The sequence below is a fragment of the Saimiri boliviensis genome, chromosome 8 (genome assembly GCF_048565385.1).
Source record: "Saimiri boliviensis isolate mSaiBol1 chromosome 8, mSaiBol1.pri, whole genome shotgun sequence".
Taxonomy (NCBI): Eukaryota; Metazoa; Chordata; class Mammalia; order Primates; family Cebidae; genus Saimiri; species Saimiri boliviensis.
In genome coordinates this window covers 2,164,501-2,189,890 of record NC_133456.1, presented here as the reverse complement: position 1 = coordinate 2,189,890, position 25,390 = coordinate 2,164,501, and the positions used below count along the sequence as shown (strand labels likewise).

Sequence of the window (25,390 nt, the reverse complement as noted above, 5' to 3'; positions counted from 1 at the left end):
ATCTCGGCTCACCGCAACCACCGCCTCCTGGGTTCAGGCAATTCTCCTGCCTCAGCCTCCTGAGTAGCTGGGATTACAGGCACGTGCCACCATGCCCAGCTAATTTTTTGTATTTTTAGTAGAGACGGGGTTTCACCGTGTTGACCAGGATGGTCTCGATCTCTCGACCTCGTGATCCACCCGCCTCGGCCTCCCAAAGTGCTGGGATTACAGGCTTGGGCCACCGCACCCGGCCTCATGTATCTCGTTTTAAATTTTTCTCCATTTTATTTTCCAACATGGTAAATATCTATATATCCATCTTAAAGCAGTGGTGTGCTACAGCACGATTGCACCAGCTCCCAAAAGCTGATGGTGCACATCTGTTCCCACTCCGTTTAGCAGTCTCATGCAGACAGCTCGGACTCAGCCATGGTTAAGTGTTTATACCTTGGCAAAATCGGGGCTTTTCCTCAAATAGCTGGTTGTTAAACAATTACCTGCCCACGTAAGCAAAAAGTCATTGAAGTCTTTGAGATACACACACACACACACACACACACACACACACACACACACACACACACACGGGCCAGTAATTAACAATCAGCTCATGTTAATTATGCATGGCTCAGTCTCTAATTTTTAACTGCAAAAGGATTCTCAAGCCAAACTAAGAAACACTAGGTTCTGTGATTTTTATCTGTGGAGCTATAAAGTGTTACTGGGGGAAAAGAAAAAAGAAAAATAATGAGAGTTTCAGACACTCAATGCTATCCAAAAAATCTTTGGCTGGGCACAGTGGCTCATGCCTTTAATCCCAGTACTTTGGGAGGCAGAGGTGGGCAGATCACAAGGTCAGGAGTTCGAGACCAGCCTGGCCAACATGGTGAAACCCCATCTCTACTAAAGATACAAAACATTAGCCAGGTGTGGTGGCAGATGCCTGTAGTCCCAGCTACTCGGGAGGCTGAGGCAGGAGAATCGCTTGAACCTGGGAGGCGGAGGTTGCAGTGAGCCGAGATCGCGCCATTGCACTCCAGCCTGGCAACAGGTGAGGCTCTGTCTCAAAAAAAAAAAAAAAAAAAAATCTTTTGCAGAGATTCATACTAAATTGCCTTCACCAAACGCCACCACTGATCGCCATTCTCCCATGAGGCTCTTGTTGATCCAGTCCTTCCTCCAAGACCAAGAGGGCCTGGGGTTGAATGAGTAGCTCCTTCTTAAATCTGAAGAGCCCAAAGGCTGGTAGGAGGGGTGGGGCTGCCGCCTCCTCTGGCAAACACCAAAGATCTATTACCTTGCGTCCTATGGCTACTCACGAACCCAAAATGGAACTTCAAGGTACTGCTTAGAAAAGAATAGCACCAGACCATGTTTTCTAGGTGATGGAGATTCCAGCTCCAGCAATGGGATAAGAGGTTCATGACACAAATATTAGGTGAATCAATCACCAGGATACCAAGATCTGATACTTTCACAAACTGCTTGGAGGCAACTTAAGAACAGAAGAAGCTTCAGAACCAGCCCAGCTTTCTGCTCTCCAGCTCCAGGCTGCATCCTTTTTAACTATTCAATGTGATGTGGAAAATGTCAGCATGATGAGGCTTTCTCATCTCAATAGAGAACCTGGAAAGGATAAGGCTGAATTTAAAGAAAAAAATCTTCATTAAAGATTTTAATGGGGAGTTGATTATGTTGAAGGATCATATCTTCCAGTTCTGACACATTACAAACAGAAACTTTAGGGCTTTTTCATCTCCACTGCATACAGGTCTGATCGCTTCTGTCTAAAAATGGGGATTTGCTGGCGTATTTCAGCCAGCTTCTTCAGGTCTGCAAAAAACAGGAAAGTGCACTATTAATAATTTGCAACTCCTCACTAACCAAGGGGATTTCATCCCCAGACTGTATAAACCGCTAGAGTCTTAGTAAGTAACTTAGTAACACAGGTCTTGCCTAGATGGACAGATAGCCCGGCATCGTTTCAAACCAAACCAAGAAGACTCAAGCTGATATACTCCCCAGAGCCTGACCAGAGAACCAGACCCGAGAATATCCTCAGAGATAAATGAGGAGGGACATAAAGGAACCCCTCTGAATGACAGGGACTTCCCAGCTATGGAGTCTGGCCTCAGAACAACGGGGACATCAGAGTCCTGACCCTGCTTGGGAACATCTTACCTATGTCTGAATACACGATTGTTTCTTCTGTGCCCGCTTTGGCTAAGACCTCGCCCCTGAAAAAGCAGCAGGAGAGAATTAGTGGACTCACTGGCGTCTGGGGATATTCAAGATCTGTTTCTTCCTCCCCACCTCACAGGCCAAAGGGGCAAGTCTGAGATTTAAAACAAGAAGGTAGTGGTACAGATTTCTGTTCTAGCATTTAAACAGCTCTGTGACCTTGTGGAAAGTTATTTCAAATCTCCATTTCCTAATCTATAAAGTGGAAATAACAGCTCTGTGAGGGCTTACTAATAAAACTGTGGATCATGTTTCAAAAACTGCAAACCACTAGGAAATGGTGGTTATCTGATGATTATAAAGATCTGGGAACAGAGCTACCTATGACCAATGTTGGAAGCTCCATCTCATGCCCTCATGAGTGCATTTCAGTGGGACCCCTTAACAAGGGTAGTCTGGACCTGCTCTGAAATTCATACCTGCCTGAGCTGCTACCCTACCCGAGGCTGATGAAGCTGGGCCCCTGATCTGCTGGGGTCTCTGCTCTGGTGGCTGTGCTGCCTGCAACCCTATGTTAATGGACTTCAGTTTCAGATTTGAAGGAAAGAGTTCAACCTCTAGGGGCTGGGTAGCAGTGGCACAGGGAGATGGAGGGTAACTCACACTGGTAAGAGCCCTGCACCAGGGAACAGCCACACTCCTTTATAAGTCCAGGGTAAGGCTGACCTGTAAAACTATCTCCAGGCAGCGTGCAGTGGCTCGTTCCTGTAATCCAAGCACTTTGGGAGGCCAAGGCGAGTGAATCACTTGAGGTCAGGAGTTTGAGACCAGCCTGGCCAACATAGCGAAACCCCATCAGTACTAAAAATACCAAAAATTAGCTGGCTGTGGTGCTGCCCACCTGTAATCCCAGCTACTAAGAGGCTGAGGGAGAAGAATGGCTCAAACCGGGAGGGAGAGGTTGCAGTGAGCCAAGATCACACCACTGCACTCCAGCCTGGGCGACAGAGTGAAACTCCATCTCAAAAAAAAAAAAAAAGAAACTCTCTCCAGTGCTTAGTCTCTTGGCCCAGAGCAAGGGTTCAAACCCTTATCTAGAAGCTTCTCCAAAATAATCTGACGTAACAACTGATTCTGTTTACCAGATAGCCACAGACTTTTGGCACAAATGAGCTACAAGCACCACCATTTATAACAAGTAACTGAATTCTTTTCTGATTCTTCCCAATTTGCCCTGGCATTTAAAGATCTCTGGACAGTGGAACTTGATGCATGTTCAAGAAAATTTTCAAGTCAACTTAAGCCCTTCAATGCCCCCGAGCCTCATGTGCAGGAGGCCAGCTGGAGTCTCGCACTAGCCACGTGTCCCAGATCCTCCCCGCCCCACACACGGAGCCCTCGGGAACCCCGCAGTAATATTTAACTCTTCTCAGTCTTGTTGCTGGCATACTTATCCTAATACATAGACACACATTCCAGTGTGTGTGTGCTTTCGTACAGAGAACTAGTGTGGAACACAGCCAGGTTCGGAGGGCGAACATCCTGGCCTTAAAGACCAGTGCCAGCCGCTCTGGGTCTGTAATTCTATCATCTTAACCTGTGCTTCCTAAGAGCAAGTTCCTGAGAGTTAAGTTGAGACCATGTGTGTGAAAGAACAATGTAAACTGTGCAAATGCAGACAGTAAGGAATGTTTGTGAGAGTGTGACTGTACTTGTGTCTGGACAGGCTTATGTGCTGGCCCACCGAGTAATAAAATGCTTCGCCCTTTTGTAGGGGAGAGGGTCACAGTTTTGCTTATTGAACTCATCCTGACTGCTCCTCTGATCATTATGCTAGGAGCAAAGTCCTTGCTCTGTAACTCATTCCTATCCAAGGACTAGTCAGCCAGCTTACATTTTAGCCAAAAGGTAAGTAATTCAGTGTCTCTTGCTACTGGCTGCCCGTCACTGCTGCCCTGTTGACCCATGTGATCTCATCTGACTGACAATGAAGGTCACAAGAAACTCAGAAGAGGGCTAAGGCCAAGCACTTGATCAGGAGAGCAGGGTGATTCCTTTCTCACATGGTTTTCGGTGGAAGCTTCTCTCACAGAGAGGCAGAGAGCTGGCAGGATATGTGAGGAAATGGGAGCGAGTTGGGGGTGTCTGGCTGCTCGGGAACCAGAAAACCCATCTGTCGACCAGCCACCTCTCAAGCTCCGACTGGGCCTCACTCACCAAGGGTTCACCACGGTGCTGTGTCCCCAGGCAACATAGGAGGCTTCGTCATCCCGGGCAGGTGAGGCTGTGGCCACATACACCTGATTGTCAACAGCTCTGTAGCCAACAGACAGGAAATAGGTAAATCCTACATTATAAATCTGACATTTTTCTAACTTTGGTAGATAGATCCTTCTTTTAAAAAATAGGGACAGTTCAGGCTAACTCAGATGTAGAAGAAAGCCAGAACCATGGAACCTTTTCTTTAAAAAGTTACCTTACTGCATAAGCCAGTGGTTCTCAACAATAAGCAGTGTTGCCCACCAAATTTGACAATGTCTGGAGATTTTCCTATCGCGACTAAGTAGATGCTACTGATATCAAGTAGGCGGAGGCCAGGGATGCTGCGAAACATCCTCCCATGCACGGGATAGCCCCACACTAAGAATTACAGACCTAGGGCCGGGTGCAGTGGCTCACGCCTGCAATCCCAGCACTTTGGGAGGCCAAGGTGGGCAGATCACAAGGTCAGGAGCTGGAGACCAGCCTGACCAACATGGTGAAACCCCGTCTCTACTAAAAATACAAAAATCAGCTGGGCATGGTGGTGCGCTTGCAGTCCCAGCTACTCAGGAGGCTGAGGCAGGAGAATGGCTTGAACCCAGGAGGTGGAGGTTGTACAGAGCTGAGACTGTGCCACTGCACTCCAGCCTGAGTGATAGAGCTAGACTCATCTCAAAAAAAAGGCCGGGCCCAGTGGCTCACGCCTGTAATCCCAGCACTTTGGGAGGCCGAGGTGGGTGGATCAGAAGGTCAAGAGATCGAGACCATCCTGGCCAACATAATGAAACCTCATCTCTACTAAAATATAAAAATTAGCTGGGCTTGGTGGCGCATGTCTGTAGTCCCAGGTACTTGGGAGGCTGAGGCAGGAGAATTGCTTGAACCCGGGAGGCAGAGGTTGCAGTGAGCCAAGATCTCGCCACTGCACTCCAGCCTGGTGCCTGGCTACAGAGCAGGACTCTGTCTCAAAAAAAAAAAAAAAAAAAAAATTAGCCAGCCATGGTAGCACATGCCTGCGGTCCCAGCTGTTTGGGAGGCTAAGGCCAGAGAATTAAACCTGAGAGGTGGAGGTTGCAGCAATCCAAGATTACATTACACTCCAGCCTGGGTGAGAGACTCCAACTCAAAAAATAAAAATAAATAAATAACAGACCTAAATGTCAACAGTGCAGCTGTGGAGAAACCCTGCCCTAAGCTAATATAAGACAAAAGTGTCTCTGGTCAATGCAAGTCAAGGTGGCTGGAGAGACTGGAGTGGCCTTTGCAAAAGCAATACCCCTGCAGGGCCACGTGGTGCTCCCACGCCACGGCGGCAGTTCCACCACCTCAAGTAAGACAAGAACTGCAGCTCGCAGTCCAGGTACACCAAGCCACCTCACCTGGGAGCCCTCTGGACTTAACAGACCCATGCTGGGTCATCTCAGTATCCCAGAAACTTTTCTTACTTGTGACAAAATTGTACATTCATCGATACTCATGGCATCTTACAACCCGACCCCCATCTTCCACCACGCAACCAGCCAAAACTTTCCCTTCCATTAAAAATTACCACCATCTCTAGAACTGAGAATAGTGCGACCTCTAGACAGAGAGAGGAGTATTGACTAGAAAGGGGTAGAAAAAGGAGCATCTTCAAAGGCTAGAAACGTTCTGTATGTTCATCTTGGTGGCAGGTGAAAAATTCACCAACCTATATGCTTAAAATTAGTACACTTTTTTATATTACTTCAATTTTTAAAAACTCTAAAGAAAACCATCATCTCAGACCAGCATTTCATGGACTGTAGAGCACTTTATAGACAGACAGAAAGACACACAGAGTCACACGCACACAGTCAGTCACACTCATTTTCCCTTCCATCTGACGTCCGCCTACGCTCTTTGCCCTTCACCACCCCTCAGCCTTGGAAAATTGAGGAAAGGCACCTGTGACCTGCCAAAGACGCTTGTGCAAAGCCCTGGAGTTGCAGGTTAGAAGAACAAGAGCTGCTAATGAGTTTCTTGGTGCAGTACCCCCAGGACTAGCAGGATGGTGTGAAGGATGAGGTAGGGTAACATCCTAATTTGAATAAGCACAGAATCAACTGGGTACAGACCACAAATCTCTCCCTAGGTCAAGCTAAAATAACCCCTGTCTTTTCACTGGCTTCTGGGGTCTGAAGACATAAGCCCTGTGTGTCTCAATTTCTCTGTCAAAGTTGCTGGAACTAACTTAAGAGGGACCAATCCACATCTAATCACAGAAAAATGAAATCACTACCCACCTGACACACTGAGTATTGAAAATGCCAAAAACCACAGTTCCAGCAGGGCTTGGGGCTCATGCCTGCAATCCGAGCACTTTGAGAGGCTGAGGTGGGAAGATCACTTGAGGTCAGGAGATTGAGACCAGCTTGGTCAATAAAGTGAGGCTCTATCTCTTCAAAAATCAAAAAATTAGCCAGGCATGGTGGCACATGCTTGTAGTCCCACCTACTCAGGAGGCTGAGGCAGGAGGATCACTTGAGCCCAGGATTTCAAGGCTGTAATGAGTTATGATTACGCCACTGCATTCCAGCCTGGGCAACAGTAAGACCCCGTCTCTTAGAAAAAAACAGAAAGTACAGTTTCCAGAATCCACGAGACTGGTGCTGTGGCTTCTGGGGAGAAAGCGCCCAGTGGCAGAAGTCCCCTCACAGCCTTATTCCTTCCCAGCTGCAGCTGGATACAGGGCATCCTGAGTCAGCGGCAGAATCCACCTCAGGAAGGCTGGTACCTCCACCCAACCGGCAAGCTTTCCACGAACAGGACATAGGGAGAGGCTTGAGTAGACGGTTTCTTTCTTACCTGCCTCGCTGAAGCAACTCCCAATGGGCTGGTCCAGTGGTCAGATTGAAAGCTCCTGGATATACCAACAGCTGGCAGCCTTGGGGAGGGAAAAGCCAAAGAACAGTGGGTGAAGTGAGCACCTTCTACTGCCAGTCCTCCCCACTGCTCCTCATCTAGCACCCAAAGCCACCAGCGCTCCCCACTGCTCCTCATCTAGCACCCAAAGCCACCAGCGCTCCCCACTGCTCCTCATCTAGCACCCACCACCCCCAGCGCTCCCCACTGCTCCTCATCTAGCACCCACCACCCCCAGCGCTCCCCACTGCTCCTCATCTAGCACCCACCACCCCCAGCGCTCCCCACTGCTCCTCATCTAGCACCCACCACCCCCAGCGCTCCCCACTGCTCCTCATCTAGCACCCAAAGCCACCAGCGCTCCCCACTGCTCCTCATCTAGCACCCAACATCACCAGCCCTCCCCACTGCTCCTTATCTAGCAGGGATTGAACTCAAACTTTCCCAAACATAAAACGATGGCAGCCAAGTCAGACAGTGCCAGCAGCAATTAAGATCCGGCTCTGAATTCCTTTACATAAGTCACACATATATGGACACACAAGAAAAATAGTATTGATGACCAAAATGACACATGACTTTGAGACAGAAATAATACCAGACGGTCGCAAGAGGACAGAAAATTCCAGGCAGCAGTTTTCTTAGGACTAGCAAAGGGAAACTGTTGAAATAGCTGCATAAGCTAGCGCATAAGACCCTGAGAAACCAGGGCTAATTCCAACCAGATCCACTGCGGTGCTGAATTTGACCTAGGTTTCACCTAGGTCCTCCTTATCCTCATTAGAAGCTCATTAACATACTAAACCACACATCCACCAGCACCATGATAGTTTCTGGAACACCCATATTTGGTGAAAAAATTAGTGGCACCACAATTCCGAGAAATCTCCACCTTTTTCTAGGAAGCTTCATCAATATTTCACCCCTTTAAAGAAACCCATAAAGGTAGCCGGCCATGGTGACCTGTAATCTTAGCGCTTTGGGAGGCTGAGGCAGGTAGATCACCTGAGGTCTGGAGTTCGAGACCAACCTGGCCAATATGATGAAGCCCTGTCTCTACTAAAAATACAAAAAAAATAGCTGGGTGTGGTGCTGGGTGTCTATAATCCCAGTTACTAGGGATCCTGAGGCAGAATTGCTTGAATCCAGGAAGGGGAGTTTGCAGTGAGCCAAGATCGCACCACTGCACTCCAGCCTAGGCGACAGATGGAGACTCTGTCTCAAAAAAAAAAAAAAAAAAGCCCATAAAAGTAGATGGCCCAAACCTCCTTGCGCACGACTCCTTGAGCACACACACACTGCCCCTTCTGGACTGTGCACTTTCCACTTTGTGATGACTCTCCATACTTCCGCTATTTTCTGACTCATCCTGAATTCCTCCTTGCAATGGTATAGTGTTGACGACATGGACGCGGGCTGGGGCCAGGGCCTCACTACTGTTGGGGGCCTCCCTACCCCACCAGCATCAACTTCACTCAAAAAAGTACAGAAAGCCTGGGCGACATACAGAAACCCCATCTCTATAAAACATTAAAAATTAGCCAGGTGTGGTGGCACGTGCCTGGAGTCCCAGCTACTTGGGAGGCTGAGGTGGGAGGATCACTTGAGCCCAGAAGATCAAGGCTTCAGTAAGCCATGATCATACCTGCACTCTAGCCTGGGTGACAATGACACCCTGCCTCAAAACAAACAAAAATAAGGTAGAGAACTGTCATTCAAATTTCTCTCAGCTCTGGCTGGGTGTAGTGGCTCACGCCTGTAATCCCAGCACTTTGGGAGACTGAGGCAGGTAGATCCACCTGAGGCCAGGAGTTTGAGACCAGTCTGGCTAATATGGTGAAACCCCGTAACTACTAAAAATACAAAATTTAGGTGGGCATGGTGGTGGGCACCTGTAGTCCCAGCTACTCCGGAGGCTGAGGCAGGAGAATCGCTTGAACCTGGGAGGCAGAGATTGCAGTGAGTCGAGACTGAGCCACTGCACTCCAGCCTGGGCAACAAGAGCTAAACTCCATCTCCAACAAGACAAAACTAAACAAACAAGTTTTTCTCAGCTCCATATTTTGGCTCCACATGGCCAACGGCCATGTTTCGTAATTCTTTTCAACAAAAATTAGGGGCCGGGTAGTTGCCCTAATGCTTGACCCCAGAGCCCATGCACCTCCACCTTCTGGGTGGGCAGTCAAACCATTTCTACCAACTTCACTTTGTTAAGTGACAGTTACTTGGAAGTAGCTTTGAGCAGTCCAGTAAGGATGCCGGTATTTGCTGAGTACCACACGAGGGGCTTTATAGGTCCAGTAAGGATGCTGGTACTTGCTGAGTACCACACAAGGGGCTTTGTAGATCCAGTAAGGATGCTGGTACTTGCTGAGTACCACGTGAGGGGCTTTGTAGGTCCAGTAAGGATGCTGGTACTTGCTGAGTACCACACGAGGGGCTTTGTAGGTCCAGTAAGGATGCTGGTACTTGCTGAGTACCACGCGAGGGGCTTTGTAGGTCCAGTAAGGATGCTGGTACTTGCTGAGTACCACGCGAGGGGCTTTGTAGGTCCAGTAAGGATGCTGGTACTTGCTGAGTACCACGCGAGGGGCTTTGTAGGTTTTCTCTTCTTAATCCTCACACTATTCCTGTGACTAAACTGAGAACTATACTGCTCTAGAGATTAAATCATTTAAGCAAAGTGCTGTGCCAATTAAAGGGAAGAGTTGGGACTAGAACCCACATCTTTTGAACTGGCTCTTCCCAGATACTAGCACATTTCTCCTCGTCTGAACCAAAATACCGCAGACTACAATTCCACTCTACCGAATGTCTAGGAGTACGGCGTGGTGGAATCCACCTCATTTCTACTGGGCTTCAAGTGACTCTCCAAACACAGTAACAAGAAGGACTCAAGGGTAAGAGCAGACCTTTAGGAGCACAGCTCCTAACTTAGTTACAACCCCTGAAAAACCCTGTCATCTACATGCAGCAAAAGTCTAGGAAGCCGCAAGGTGGTGAAAAGGCTGGAGATGGAGAGATTGAGAGCGCTCTCCCAACTTTTCTTGACTAAGGATCCCACGCAGCCCAGCCTAGAACCAAGCCTCCAAGCACCCACGTAACACAGCCGTTGTACTGTCTCACCTCTCTGTGTGTAGATCTGTGCAAGCTCTGCAAACCGCATGTCATAGCAGATGCCCAGACCCACTCTGCAGTAAGCTGTTTCCAAACAGAAAATGCACAAATGAAAGGTTAACTTCCTACAGCATGGTGTGGCAGGGGAAATCCTCCATGACTAAATGATCACAAAACACTGACAGGGATAAATTAACACAGGACCTGAGGAAAGAGACAATTTGTAAGCTCATTCCTAGATTTCATCTCATGAAGACATCATTTGAATCAGCAGTGTAAAAATGAAATTAATTCTAACTGAATGCTTATGTTCTAGGTGGGAGGTACCCAACCGTGGTCTAATAAGTGAAATCTGGAAGCCGTAACAGGAAGCTACAATCAAATCGAAGGGCAAAATTCTGTCAAATCCTTAGTTCTCAATTAATCCCAAACTTTCCAGATCTCTGATGATTCTCTGCCTTTCTCACTTAATCCCAAACTTTCCAGATCGCTGACGATTCTCTGCCTTTCTCACTTATGGTCTTTCAGTTAGGTTATGTGAAGAAATTGGAGGGAGACAAAAAAGAAATAAATACCTGATTGTCTTCTATTGAGATTGCTAAGGAGGCAAACTTATCTGGTACATACGAGTATCAAATGTAGAGAAACTATCACCCGGACTCAATGTTTTAGATTCTTGAAATGTAATTTTCCCAGGAACATCAATGTCAAACAGATGGATCTGCATCACAAATAATGCATCTGGTTACCTCTTTTCCAGCAGGGTTCATGGCAGTAATGACACTGTCTTTCCATGGGCGGATGTGGAAAGTGCTGTAAGATCAGCTATACAAACAGCAGCCCCAAACTGCCCATAATCCACCCCACAAGCTGGCTAACATCTGACCAAAATGAATTCTACCACAGGAAACTGGAAAAATGATGCTGTATCTTTTATAGCGCCTATTTTCTATGTGATATGCAAATCAACGTCTAGGTTTCTCATGGGAGGTAACTAATGTGTTGCTTTTTAAAAATATAAATACTAGGGCCGGGCACGGTGGCTCAAGCCTGTAATCCCAGCACTTTGGGAGGCCAAGGTGGGTGGATCATGAGGTCAAGAGACCGAGACCATCCTGGTCAACATGGTGAAACCCCGTCTCTACTAAAAATACAAAAAAATTAGCTGGGCATGGTGGCACGTGCCTGTAATCCCAGCTACTCGGGAGGCTGAGGCAGGAGAATTGCCTGAACCCAGGAGGCGGAGGTTGCGGTGAGCCGAGATCGCGCCATTGCACTCCAGCCTGGGTAACAAGAACGAAACTCTGTCTCAAAAAGAAAAAAAAAAAAAAAAAAAAAATATATATATATATATATATATATATATATATATATATAAGTCTTTTTTCAGTATATATATATATATATATATATATATATATATACTGAAAAAAGACTTCTTAGAATCAGGCTGGGTGTGGTGGCTCACACCTGTAATCCTAGCATTTTGGGACATCAAGGAGGTTTGAGACCAGCCTGGCCAATGTGGTAAAACCTCACCTCTACTAAAAATACAAAAAAAAAAAAAGATTAACCAGGCGTGGTTGTACACGCCTATAGTCCCAGCTACTCACCAGGCTGAGGAAGGAGACTTGCTCGAACCCAGGAGGCGGAGGTTGCAGTGAGCTCAGATCACACCACTGCACTCTAGCCTGGGTGACACAGAAAGACTTCATCTCAAAAAAAAAAAAAAAAAAAAAGACTTCTCAGGAGAGGTGAAAAGTGGGTGGGCATTTAAAAATAGGTAAAAATTTTGCAAACCAAATTCAGCAAAATAAAATGCATCACTTCCAAACTGGATTTATTCAAGGAAAGCAAATATTGTTTAAGATTAGAAAATCAATCAGTGTAATTTACTAAAGCAACAAAATGAAGAAAAATCAAATGATCAACTCAAAAGACGTATGAGAATTCGGTAAACTTCTACAGCCATTCCCGATTTAAAAACAAAAGAAAAACTTCTAGGAAGGGAACTTTATTAATCTGATAAAGATTATCTGCAAAACACCTAAACAAGCTTCATACTTAATGATGAAATACTGAAAACTGTCCCTGTGAGATTGGGAACAAGACAAGGATACCTGCTTGGTATAGGTACCAGAGATCCTAAACACAGCAAGAAAGAAAAGAAAAGAGGTTGGGCCGGGCGCGGTGGCTCACGCCTGTAATCCCAGCACTTTGGGAGGCTGAGGCAGGTGGATTACGAGGTCAAGAGATCGAGACCATCCTGGTCAACATGGTGAAACCCCGTCTCTACTAAAAATACAAAAAACTAGCTGGGCATGGTGGCGCGTGCCTGTAATCCCAGCTACTCAGGAGGCTGAGGCAGGAGAATTGCCTGAACCCAGGAGGCGGAGGTTGCGGTGAGCCGAGATCGCGCCATTGCACTGCAGCCTGGGTAACAAGAGCAAAACTCCGTCTCAAAAAAAAAAGAAGTAAAAAGTATAAAACTGAAAAGAAAAAATGAAATCTGTCATTATTCTCAGATGATTATATACCTAGAAACTAAAAAAAAAAACAAAACTACAGATAAATTATTAGAATTAATGAGTGAGTTTAGTAAGGTTGCTTTTTCTTTTTTTTTTTTTTGAGATGGAGTTTCGCTCTTGTTACCCAGGCTGGAGTGCAATGGCGCGATCTCGGCTCACCGCAACCTCCGCCTCCTGGGTTCAGGCAATTCTCCTGCCTCAGCCTCCTGAGTAGCTGGGATTATAGGCACGTGCCACCATGCCCAGCTAATTTTTTGTATTTTTAGTAGAGACGGGGTTTCACCTTGTTGACCAGGATGGTCTCGATCTCTCGACCTCGTGATCCACCCGTCTCGGCCTCCCAAAGTGCTGGGATTACAGGCTTGAGCCACCGCGCCCGGCCAAGGTTGCTTTTTCATTTAAAAAAACTTTTTTTTTTTTAAGACAGAGTCTTGCTCTGTCACCCAGGCTAGAGGGCAGTGGTGCGATGTTGGCTCACTGCAGCCTTGACCTCCCATGCTCCAGCAATCCTCCCACCTCAGCCTCCTGAACAGCTGGGACTACAAGTACACACCACCAAGCCCACCTAATTTCTTTTGTATTTTTTGTAGAGGAGTTTTGCCATGTTACCTAGGCTGGTCTCCAACTCCTGAACTCAAGCAATTTGCCTGCCTGTACCTTGAAAAGTTCTGGGATTACAGGCATGAGTCACTGTGCCTCACTACAAAGTCAATATTTTGAAAACTTGCTGTATTTCTATACATCAGCAAGAAACAGAAAATGGGCCAGGCACAGTGGCTCACGCCTGTATTCCCAGCACTTTAGGAGGCCAAGGCAGGCAGATTACCTAAGGTCAGGAGTTCAAGACCAGCCCGGCCGACACGGTAAAACCACGTCTCTACTAAAAATACAAAAATTAGCCAGGTGTGGTAGCACACGCCTGTAATCCCAGCCACTCGAGGTGCTGAGAGAAGAGATCGAACCCCTGCACTCCAGCCTGAGCAACAGAGGAAGACTGCATCTCAAAACAAACAAACAAAAAAGAAACAGAAAATGAAAGAGCATCTATAATCACCAATGAGGAATAAATCTCACAAATGTTACACAAAATTATACCCAAAAAACTATGTAAAGAGCCGGGCGCGGTGGCTCAAGCCTGTAATCCCAGCACTTTGGGAGGCCGAGGCGGGTGGATCACAAGGTCGAGAGATCGAGATCATCCTGGTCAACATGGTGAAACCCCGTCTCTACTAAAAATACAAAAAATTAGCTGGACGTGGTGGCGCGTGCCTGTAATCCCAGCTACTCAGGAGGCTGAGGCAGGAGAATTGCCTGAGCCCAGGAGGTGGAGGTTGCGGTGAGCCGAGATCGCGCCATTGCACTCCAGCCTGGGTAACAAGAGCGAAACTCCGTCTCAAAAAAAAAAAAAAAAAAAACTATGAAAAGAAATTCAGAGAAATTAAAGAAAGTGTAATAAATGTCAGGATATATACCACATTCATGGACTGGAAAACTTAACACTAAAAAGATACATTTCAAAGAGCTGGGTTCTTAGCCCAGTGTTGGGTGTTCTTCCTGCATGTGCACAGTACCTCCTATCAGACCAGCTTTCTTCTGCTTAACTATGAATTCTGGACAAAATAAAAGGTACAACTACTTAAAGCACTGAAGAATGACCAAAAAAACCCAGCAGGCAGAACCTGAAGAGAAGAACACAAACAGGTGGAAGCGGGTAACAGCTGCTATTTACAGCTGTCACCCTGAAGCAAGGTCCCAGTTGTGATAAGTGGTGGTGAAAATTATCCATAATCACACTGGCTTGAAGAACCAGAGCTAGAAACCATGGGGGGAAATCCCGAAATGGGGAAAGCAGAGAGCAAGATTCTAAATTCTACGTATAAAATCTTTCTAAATCTCTAGCTGATCACTGAGTTAAATAGAAATGGGGCAGAATAACCAGATAGAACAGAGCAGCGCAAATTACTGCCCACATTACAAAGAAAATAAGAGTCTGGTGTTTGAGTGAAGCCACGTTAACCACCAGTTAAAACAAAATATTCAACACTTTGTGGAAGACTATAATAAAATCTTGACTCTCTACAACATATAATCTGCTATATAATCCTAAATTAGTAGATACTCAAAGAAACAGAAATGTGACCCAAACTCCAAAGAAAGGGCAATCAAATGAACACAGATCCTGCCTTGACCCAGATGTTATATTTTGTTTTAGGTTTGGACATGAGTTTATTTACATTAAAGTCCTTTTAAAGGCCATATAGTCTCATTCTCTGGCACAGAGATGTGATAATTATCAGACTTTAAAGCAGCTATAGAAACTAAGCTCAAGAGTGTCAAAAATAATACCTTAATGAACAAAGAGAAAATATCATAGGGTAATAAAAACTATAAAAAAGAAGCAAAGGGTATTTTAGAACTGAAAATTTTAATATCTGAATTTTAAAATATTCACTGGGTTAGCTTATAGGAAATTGAAGAAGACAGAAGAAACAGTAAATAAGTCTGAAAGATCAACAGAAATTATCTAGTCTGTAGAACAGAAAGAAAAAGTATTGGAAGAACAACAACAGAAAAACAGAGCCTGGTGACCTTGGAAAAATATTTAAAAATATAACAGACGTATAATGGAGTTCCATAAGTAAAAGGGATAGTAAAATATTTAACAAAAGAGTGTCAAGAAATTTCCCAAATACGTTGAAAGATTTAAATTTATAGGTCCAAGAAGTACCAAGTAAGACAAAGACAAAACCACATCTAGGCACATCAAAGTCAAAATACTATAAACTAAAGATTTTAAAAACATCTTGAAAAGAGGAAGAGAAAAACAACAAATTATATTCAAGGGAACAATACAAATTACTACTCACTTCTCATCAGGGAGGAAGAAAAAAGTCTAGATAATAGCTACTAGCGGAAAAAAAAAAACTGTCAATCCAAAATTCTATTCCAGCAAAAATATCTTTCAAGAATGAAAGCAATGTAAAGATATTCATAAACAAAAACAGAATTCCTAGCTAAAAGATCCTCAGTACAAAAATACTAAAGGAGAGCCGTTGGTCTGAAGGAAGATATACCAGACAGAAGAAGGATCTTCAGGAAGGAAAGAAAAACACCACAAATGATAAATATTTGGGTAAGCATAAAGACTTTTTTCTTAATTTCTTTAGAATACATATGACTGCTTAAATCAAGTATTATTGTTTTGTGGAATTTATAACATATATACATGGAATACAAATAACAACTATAGCATAAAGAATGAGGGCAAGGGAAATGGGGTAGAAAAATGGCCCGATACCATTGTAAGGTTCTTTTTTGTTTTTTTGTTTTTTTTTTGAGGCAGAGTATCACCCTGTCACCCAGGCTGGAGTGCACTGGCGCAATCTCAGCTCACTGCAACCTCCACCTCCCAGGTTCAAGCATTTTCCTGCCTCAGCCTCCCGAGTAGCTGGGACTACAGGCGTCTGCCACCATGCCTGGCTAATTTTTTGTATTTTTAGTAGAGACAGGGTTTCATCATGTTAGCCAGGATGGTCTCAAACTCCTGATCTCATGATCTACCCGCCACAGCTTTCCAAAGGGCTGGGATGACAGGTGTGAGCCACCAAGTCTGGCTCATTATAAGGTTCTTAAATTTCACATGAAATGATGTAATATTAACTTTCTTTTTTTTTTTTTTTGAGACGGAGTTTCGCTCTTGTGACCCAGGCTGGAGTGCAATGGCGCGATCTCGGCTCACCGCAACCTCCGCCTCCTGGGTTCAGGCAATTCTCCTGCCTCAGCCTCCTGAGTAGCTGGGATGACAGGCACGCGCCACCATGCCCAGCTCGTTTTCTGTATTTTTCGTAGAGACGGGGTTTCACCATGTTGAACGGGATGGTCTCGATCTCTTGACCTCGTGATCCACCCACCTGGGCCTCCCAAAGTGCTGGGATTTCAGGCGTGAGCCACCGCGCCCGGCCCTATAATATTGACTCTTAAGCAGCCTGTAAAAAGTTAAGGATGCATATTATAATTCCGAGGGCAACAACTGGGGAAAAAAAGCAAAGAGGCGTAACTAAAAAGCCAACAGATAAACTCAAACAGAACTCGAAAGAACATTCGATTAATCCAAACTAATACAGGCAAGAGGAACAAAGGGAAAAAAAGTAAAATGTCTGTATCCCTAAATTCAATCATATCAATAAATACATTAAATATAAATGGACTAAACACTTCCATTAAAAGACAGATTGTCAGAATAAAGAAAAAATTAAGATACAATTATATGCTGTTGACAAGAGATCCATTTAAAATATAAAAACACATATAACTTGAGAACAAATAATTGGAAAAACCATGTATCAGCAAACAGTAGGCATAAGAAGCCTGAAGTGGGTACAGTGAGTCAAGATAAAGCAGACTTCAAGACAAAAGGTATTACAAGAAAAAAGAAAGAGGTATTTCATAATGATAAAAGGGTCAATTCATCAAGAAGACTTAAAAGTGTATATGCATTTTTCTTTTTTTTGAGAGAGAGTCTCGCTCTGTCTTGCCTAGGCTGGAGTGCAGTGTTGCAATCTCGGCTCCCTGCAGCCTTCACCTCCCAGGTTCAAGTGATTCTCCTGTCTCAGACTCCCAAGTAGCTGGGACTATAGGTGTGTGCCACCACACCCAGCTAATTTTATATTTTAGTGGAGACAGGGTTTCACCATGTTGGCCAGTCTGGTCTTGAACTCCTGACATCAGATGATCCAACTGCCTCGGCCTGGGATTACAGGCATGGGCCACCGTGCCTGGCCATGTATATGCATTTAACACCAGAAAGATGGCAACTCTTCCCAAAGTGGTCTTTATATTTTCAGTGAAATACTAATAAAAATTCCTATAGGTTGTTCCTTTGCAGAAATTGACAGGTTAAGTCTAAAATTTACATAACAATGCAAGTGGCCAAGAATAATCACCTGTGCCAATCAGTCAAAACGCTACTGCATGTACGATACAATGAGAGGGACCACGGGACTTCGGAGCAAATTCTCTTTTTTTCCCACACATCATTGCTGGCTTGAAGATAATAAATTCTGCCACACTTCCTACTTACCTTTCTGTACTTTGCCAGTAAAGTTCCATCAGGCCCAAACACAGTACAGGTGTTATATAATTTCCCAGCATCCTCTTCAGGGATAGAGCCTTTCATTGAGAGAAGAAACATACCATAAGAAGAATAGAGCAATTCTTTTGTGAGAAAGGGATATACGCCTGATAACTTGGGTCTGAAAATAAAGAACCCACCCATTTTTACAGTTGATTTATTCATTTTGTTTTTAGAATAAGGCAACACCTCACCCTAAAATATAGAATAAGTACTCCCTTCTATGGGTTAATCATGTTTTATTTTCCCTTCTTCAATATGATCTTTCAGAGATAAACTCCAGAGTGTACACGGGATATGATTAGGTCAGATGCCAAAGACAGGTTTAAAAACTAACCAAACTGTTCCTGAAATTCAGCCATGACCTTGAGCAACACTTAATCTGTAACATTGGAGCAAAGTGAAAAATTTCCCATTGCTTAACTTGAATTCCTGGTCCTGCAACAAACTGGATCCCAAAAATGACAATGTAAAGTCAGAAGCCTCTCCATCACTGAATGCAGTTTCACCTCCAGGCTTGCTTTGCCTTCATTTCTAATTCTTTTTTGTTTTTTTTGTTTGTTTGTTTTTGTTTTTGTTTTTTTAGATGAAGTCTTGCTCTGTCGCCAGGACGGGAGTGCAGTGGCATGATCTCGGTTCACTGCAACCTCCGCCTCCCAGGTTCAAGTGATTCTCCTGCCTCAGCCTCCTGAGTAGCTGGGCCTACAGGTGTATGCCACCACACCCGGCTAATTTTTGTATTTTTAGTAGAGACGGGGTTTCACCATGTTGGCGGGGATGGTCTTGAACTCTTGACCTTGCGATCCGCCCGCCTTGGCCTCCCAAAGTGCTGGGATTACAGGTGTGAGCCACCCCACCCAGCTCATTTCTAATTCTTAATATATACTCATACAGAAAAATATTTATTTGCTATATTTATAGAACTTTTAAAGTGCTTTTTTTTTTTTTGAGACAGTCTTACTCTGTTGCTCAGGCTGGAGTGCAATGGTGTGATCTTGGCTCACTGCAACCTCCACCTCCCGGGTTCAAGTGATTCTTCTGCCTCTGCCTCCTGAGTAGCTGGTACTACAGGCATGCACCACCATACCTGGCTAACCTTTGTATTTTTAGCAGAGATGGGGTTTCACCATATTGGTCAGGCTGGTCTCGAACTCCTGACCTCATGATCCACCCACCTCAGCCTCCCAAAGTGCTGAGATTATAGGCTCGAGCCACTGTGCCTGGCCCCGTGCTTATTTTTTATTTAAGCAAATAAAACCTTTAAACATCTGTTCCAAAACCACAAAATTAAGCTCCCTTTATGTATGTGGCCTCTATGAAAAAAAATCTTTTTTCTCAATCCTCTACTAGTGTAGTAAAAAATAGGCCTGGTATGATGGCTCACACCTGTCATCCTAGCACTTTGGAAGGCCAAGGTGGGCAGATTGCTTGAGCCTAGGAGTTCAAAACCAGCCTGGGCAACATGGTGAAATCCCGTCTCTACGGAAAAAAAAAAAAAACCAGAAAATTCAGCCAGGCATGGTGGCGCACACCTGCAGTCCCAGCTACTCAGGCGGCTGAGAGGTGGGGGAATCACTTGGGTCTGGTAGGGTGAGGCTGTAGTGAGCCATGATCGCACCACTGCACTCCATAATGCACAACAGAGCAAGATCTCACCTAAAAAGAATGAAAAATAAAAGAAGAAGAAACTCTGCTTCAGCTTCCTGAGTAGCTGGGAATACAGGTGCACACCACCACACCCGGCTCATTCAGATGCTTTTAATGTTTAGGCCATTACACCTGGTAGGTAGGAAGTTACCTCCAATCAGATATATGCTGCATTCCTTTGCTACTTCAGAAAGCTTCTGTGTGGATTCACCAGGAATTTTCTCTGCATATTCAGGAAAATATTTCACTCCATATGGAGAATTAAAGCATTCCTAGAAAAATGTTGGCAGAGAAGAAAAAGATCAAATCACACAACCATTTTAAAGTTCTGCTATAAGAGGCCACACCTGCTCCTTCTAGCTCTGCTTTCAGTTGAAGGGTTAAAATAGCTAGTAGGCCGGGCGCGGTGGCTCAAGCCTATATATAATCCCAGCACTTTGGGAGGCTGAGGCGGGTGGATCACGAGGTCAAGAGATCGAGACCATCCTTGTCAACATGGTGAAACCCCGTCTCTACAAAAAATACAAAAGTTAGCTGGGCATGGTAGTGCGCTTGTAGTCCCAGCTACTCGGGAGGCTGAGGTAGGTCAATTGCTTGAACCCAGGAGGCGGAGGCTGCGGTGAGCCGAGATCGCGCCATCGCACTCCAGCCTGGGTAACAAGAGTGAAACTCCATCACACACACACACACACACACACACACACACACACAGAACACAACTAATAATAAAAACACTTTACTTCAAGGGTAAAGAGACTACAAAGCTAGCCCAGTGGGGTAAGAGGAGGCAAGTCACATGAGCTCTCCCAAAGCTCATTAAAAAAATAAATGCTGGAGGCTTAGTGATAAAGCCAACATGTTCTGGTCCTATAAAGACTTAATTATATAAGGAACAAAGTATACAAACACTGAATATTTTAGTTTCCCATAAGTCCCTCAATATACTAGGATTTTGGCTTCCTCATCTGAACAAAGAGGAAAATCCAAAATTAAAGACCTCTGACTATATTGGCACATCCTACCTCACAAAGAACCCTGCTGAGGTCATCCTGCAGTCAAACACAGAACAATCTAAAGGCTCCAAGGGACACTGCTGGACCCCAGGGCACAAGAGGACAAGCGGAGCTAGCAAACACCGTTCTGTTGGGTCTGCAGTGGCCAGAACGGGATGGCTGCCTCCGTACTGACCGGCAAAGAAACGATTTTGGCTCCTTGCGCTGCTGCCTCCCGGATGAGGCTACAGGCTCGAGTGACGTTTTCTGATTTGATGGAAGAAATGTGAAGCTGGATGAGGGCCAAGCGGAAAGCTGAGGACAAAGACAAAAGAAAACAGCTGTCAGAAGATCGAACTGCTGAATTCAGACAGAGCCATGGTTCTCAAATGAAGGCAATTATGTCCTCTAGGGGACATCTGACAATGTCTGAAGATACCTTTGATGCCCCAATTGATGAGGTATGGTGGCATCTAATGAATAGAGGCCAAGGATGCTGCCGAACAACCTATAATACATAGGACAGGCCCCTCCACAACACAACAAAGCATGATCCTGTCCAGAATGTCCAGAGTGCTAAAGTCCATCTTGAGATAGAGCAATATCCACAGGCAAAGTCCCATGGAGGCACAAGAATCTAGAGTGAACCAGCTTCTTACTGCAGTGTAGGAAATGAAATGAGAATACAGCCTAAAGTAAAAAGACTAGGTTTGAATACGTCCCGCCCCTTACTATTTGTTCTTGGGCCTCCCGCCTACCTCCAATCCATATACTGAGTATGCCCAGTACACAAAGTGCAATCCCTTGGAAGTCTGTGCAATCCCTTGGAAGTTTGTGCAATCCCTTGGAAGCTGCTCACATACTGTGAATTGGGGCAGCCAGCTCATGGGAAGGGAAGATATCTGCCTCAGTCTCCCCACTACTGGCTGGGTCACAGCACATTGGTCCCACTGCTGGCAGAGGGGAAACGTGGCAGCCACTGGGCTGCACACATGCCCAGTCACAGCATAAGAGTCCCAGGCACACATGCCTAGTCACAGGATAGGGGTCCTCATCCCATAAATATTCCTGTGTCCAAAAGAAGATGACATTAAACAGCAAAGAACACCATGAGAGGTTGAGAGAGATATTGCAGAAGGAAAAGCTAATAGTACTTTCGTCTTGCTATCTGAACAAGGGAACTGGGCCCCGCAAATTATGCAGCCACCCCGACAAGGTCTGTGCTCAGCCCTGGAGCAAGGAGGCTGGATGCTCCTCCAAGCTTATTCCTTGTTGGAGGTAGTAGCTATACATTACATTTGCTTTTCCTCTATTCTTCAGAGTTCCCTTTTAGCTTTTATGATAATTACTTTTCATTAGCTAATATTTTAAATTTTGAGGCTGAGTCTTGCTCTGTCAGCTAGGCTAGAGTGCAGTGGCACAAACATGGTTCACTGCAGCCTCAACCTCCTGGGTTCAGGCGAACCTCCTGGGTTCCAGGGTTCCTTTTGTCTCAGACTCCTGTGTAACTGGGACCACACGTACGTACCACTACGTCTGGCTGATTTTTTAATTGTTTTGTAGAGACAGGGTCTCACTTTGTTGCCCAGCCTGGTCTTGAACTCCTGGGCTCAAGCAATCCTCCTGCCTCAGCCTCCCAAACTGCTGGGATTACAAGCATGAGCCACCATCCTGGCCAGATAATTCTTTACATAACATTTTCCACTGGGTGTGGTGGCTCACGCCTGTAATCCCAGCACTTTAGGAGGCCAAGGCAGGTGGATCACCTGAGGTCAGGAGTTTGAGACCAGCCTGGCCAACATGGTAAAACCCCGTCTCTACTAAAAATAACAAAAATTAGCCAGGCGTGGTGGCAGGCACCTGTAATCCCAGCTACTCGGGAGCTGAGGCAGAAGAATCGCTTTAACCTGGAAGGTGGATGTTACAGTGAGTGAAGATTGCGTCACTGCAATCCAGCCTGGACGACAGAAACTCCATCTCAAAAAAAAAGTATTCTTTTTTCCTTGTTCGAGTTACAAGCGTGGTTTCCATGTCCTGCCTAGACTCTGACGGATATATAGTTCCTACTCATAGTCTGAGGGGATGCCACAGTAATGGATCTAAAGCACATCCTAACCTATGAAGCCAGGCAAAACTTCAGGAATTATTAGTAATGGCCTGCCCTAACTCCGCATCTTACCTGCTCCAGAGTCTGAAAATCCTACCACTAAAGAGCTATCTCTTTGCGTATTTTCCTGTAACAATGTAAATGTCTCCAGAAGAGGCAACAATGACAAACCTCAGCCTCTGATGAAGGCCTGTTTGGCTCAAGGTTAACTAAAAGTAGGAAAACTCAGATGTCCCATTCCTTGGTCTATCCTAAATATAGTGAGAAGAGCTAAATTCAACACTACATGCAGCCTGCTAAATAGTTACAAAATCTGGGGCCAGGCGCAGTGACTCACACCTGTAAACCCAACATTCTGGGAGGCCGAGGCAGGCCGATCACAAGTCAGGAGATCCAGACCATCCTGGCTAACACAGTGAAACCCCATCAGTACTAAAAATACAAAAGTAGCTGGGCGTGGTGTAAGGCTCCTGTAGTCCCAGGTACACGGCAGGCTGAGGCAGGGGAATACCCTGAACCCAGGAGGCGAAGGTTGCAGTGAACCGAGGTCGCGCCATTGCACTCCAGCCTGGTTAACAAGAGCAAGACCCCATCTCAAAAAAAAAAAAAAAAAGTTACAGAATCTGAAGGGAAACAGTGAAAACTCAAACAGGAAATAAAGCTGAGATTATTCTGGGGCAAACAGAATAATCTGTTACCAGAACAGCACACAAATCCACTGAATGTCTCCCCTCCATTTCCCGGGGTTCCGCTCTTCTCCCTCCTCAGCTTCCCAAGTAGCTGAGCCTGCGGGGTGTGCCGCCAAGCCGGGCTCATTTACTTATTTTTAGTACAGACAGGTGTCACCGCGCTGCCCAGGCTGCTCTCCAGCTCCGACTCCCAACGAGCTCCAGCGATCGCCCTGCTCGGCCTCGGAAGGTGCTGGGATCACAGGCAGGAGCCCCGCGCCCGGCCCTGCGTCTGCCTCCCCTGCACACCGCGCTCACCCGGGCGGGGTCCCCGAGCAGGCCTGGGGCCGCCTGCCCTCCGCACGGGACCCCCCTGCAGACGCGCTGCGGCCGGGACCCCCCGCCGCCCAGAGCGCCGCGTGCGGACTCCAGCCCGACCGCGCAGACTCCGCGTCTTCTCGGGCTGCCCGAACAGTCACCATCCTCCACCAACGGAGGCCTCACGAGACGGGGAAACGAAGTCAGTGCGGTGAGCGAAGGGGCCACCACGCAGCGACACTGACAGCAACGCGCCGGCCCTGCGCACGCCGACTTCCGCGAGGCGCCACGCGCACCGGCGCACAGACGAAGACACAGAGGACTCGCGGGAAAGCCGCGCGGAGTCACAGGCCGAGTCGGGGACACCGCAAGACTCCGAGTCAAAGCCGGCGCGGGAACGCGGAGGGGGCGGGGCGGGGCGGGGCCGCCTGGGCACGGCCGCGCAGGGCGGGGCCGGGGGAGCCCACGCGGCTGCAGGACACCCGGGGCGTCCGATCCCCGCCGCGGCCCGCACGCGCCAGACCCACGTGCGTCAGCGTCTTCACGCGGGGCGCGGCGCGGCCCGGGCGGCCTGGTGCTCTCGGGGCCTCGCCCCCCGGCCCGGAAGCGTGGAACCCCCGGAGCGCGCCCGGCCGCCCCGCCACGCGATGGCGGACCCACGCGGACGCCGGCGTCAGGAAAGGCCGCGCGCGGCCGCGCCACTTACTAGCCATGGCTGTCCCGACAGGCACCCCGCGCGGCGCGGGCTGAGCGCTGGCGTCCGGGCGGAGCGCGGCGGCGCGGCGGTGGGCGGGGCTGGCGTCCGAGGCCCCGCCCCTTCCGGCTCCGAGGCGCGGGGTCTGCGTTCATGGCAGCGCGCCTGGAACGGCAGGACGGGCCGTGGAGACACGCGGAGCGAGCATGCTTCGAAAGGCAAAGGGCCGACGGGGACGGCCTCCGTCGGGGCGGTGTGCTGCTGAATGTTTAGCGACCAGACTTCTCAGGGAGGAAAGCCCTGATCTGTAGCGTTCGCCGTTTCTCCGAGAAAGACTGAACCGGGAGCTGCTTGAATCGGCCCTGTGGCCGGGGTGACGCCGCACGCTGCCGGGCTTGAGCTGTCTGAGCCCGTCGCGGTGGCGGGGGCGGCACGACCTGGTCGGTGTAGGCGCGCGAGACGTCGGTGGGGTCTGGCTACAAGGCTGCCAGGCCCGCGGGAAGGATGCCCTCCGCAAGTCCGCCCTCGAGCGCGCTGTCGTCTCTGCGGATACTCCTTCGGGATCTGTTGGTGTGAGACAGGGACGCGCTCATCCACGCAGCCCGCAGTGCAGTGCAGCAGCCTCGGCTCCCTGCGGCCTGGCTCTCCCGGGCTCCGGCGATCCTCGCACCTCCGCCTCCCGAGGAGCGGGGACTACAGGCACGCGCCACCGCGCCCGGCTAGTTCGTTCTTTTTTAAGTTTTTTACTTTTAGTAGAGATAGGTTCCTGCTGTGCTGCCCAGGCTGGTCTCAAACACCTGAGCTCAAGCGACCCTCTTAGCCTCCCAAAGGGCTGGGACTGTAGGCGTGACCTGTTGCGCCCAGCCTAACAGACTTAAGA

At 47.1% G+C, this 25,390-nt stretch overlaps 1 protein-coding gene across 3 annotated transcripts; it reads right to left on the bottom strand.

Moving 5' to 3' along the window:
• Positions 1 to 1,071: 1,071 nt before the first annotated feature.
• NIT2 (nitrilase family member 2) lies at positions 1,072 to 23,762 on the bottom strand. 3 transcript variants are annotated; one of them, XM_074403547.1, is made up of 11 exons: positions 23,529 to 23,762; positions 20,920 to 21,038; positions 19,883 to 20,003; positions 18,034 to 18,122; positions 12,039 to 12,140; positions 11,053 to 11,146; positions 10,435 to 10,509; positions 7,252 to 7,330; positions 4,381 to 4,479; positions 2,164 to 2,219; positions 1,072 to 1,815 (listed from the first exon to the last, which is right to left on the bottom strand). In XM_074403547.1, exons 1-11 carry the CDS (start codon positions 23,644 to 23,646, stop codon positions 1,724 to 1,726), a joined length of 1,044 nt encoding a protein of 347 aa, XP_074259648.1. In that variant the 5' UTR covers positions 23,647 to 23,762; the 3' UTR covers positions 1,072 to 1,723. The 3 variants fall into 3 exon arrangements, with proteins under 3 accessions (XP_074259648.1, XP_074259649.1, XP_074259650.1); XM_074403548.1 differs by lacking the exon at positions 23,529 to 23,762 and adding an exon at positions 21,163 to 22,395; XM_074403549.1 differs by lacking the exon at positions 12,039 to 12,140 and having other exon boundaries at positions 23,529 to 23,753.
• Positions 23,763 to 25,390: the final 1,628 nt, after the last annotated feature.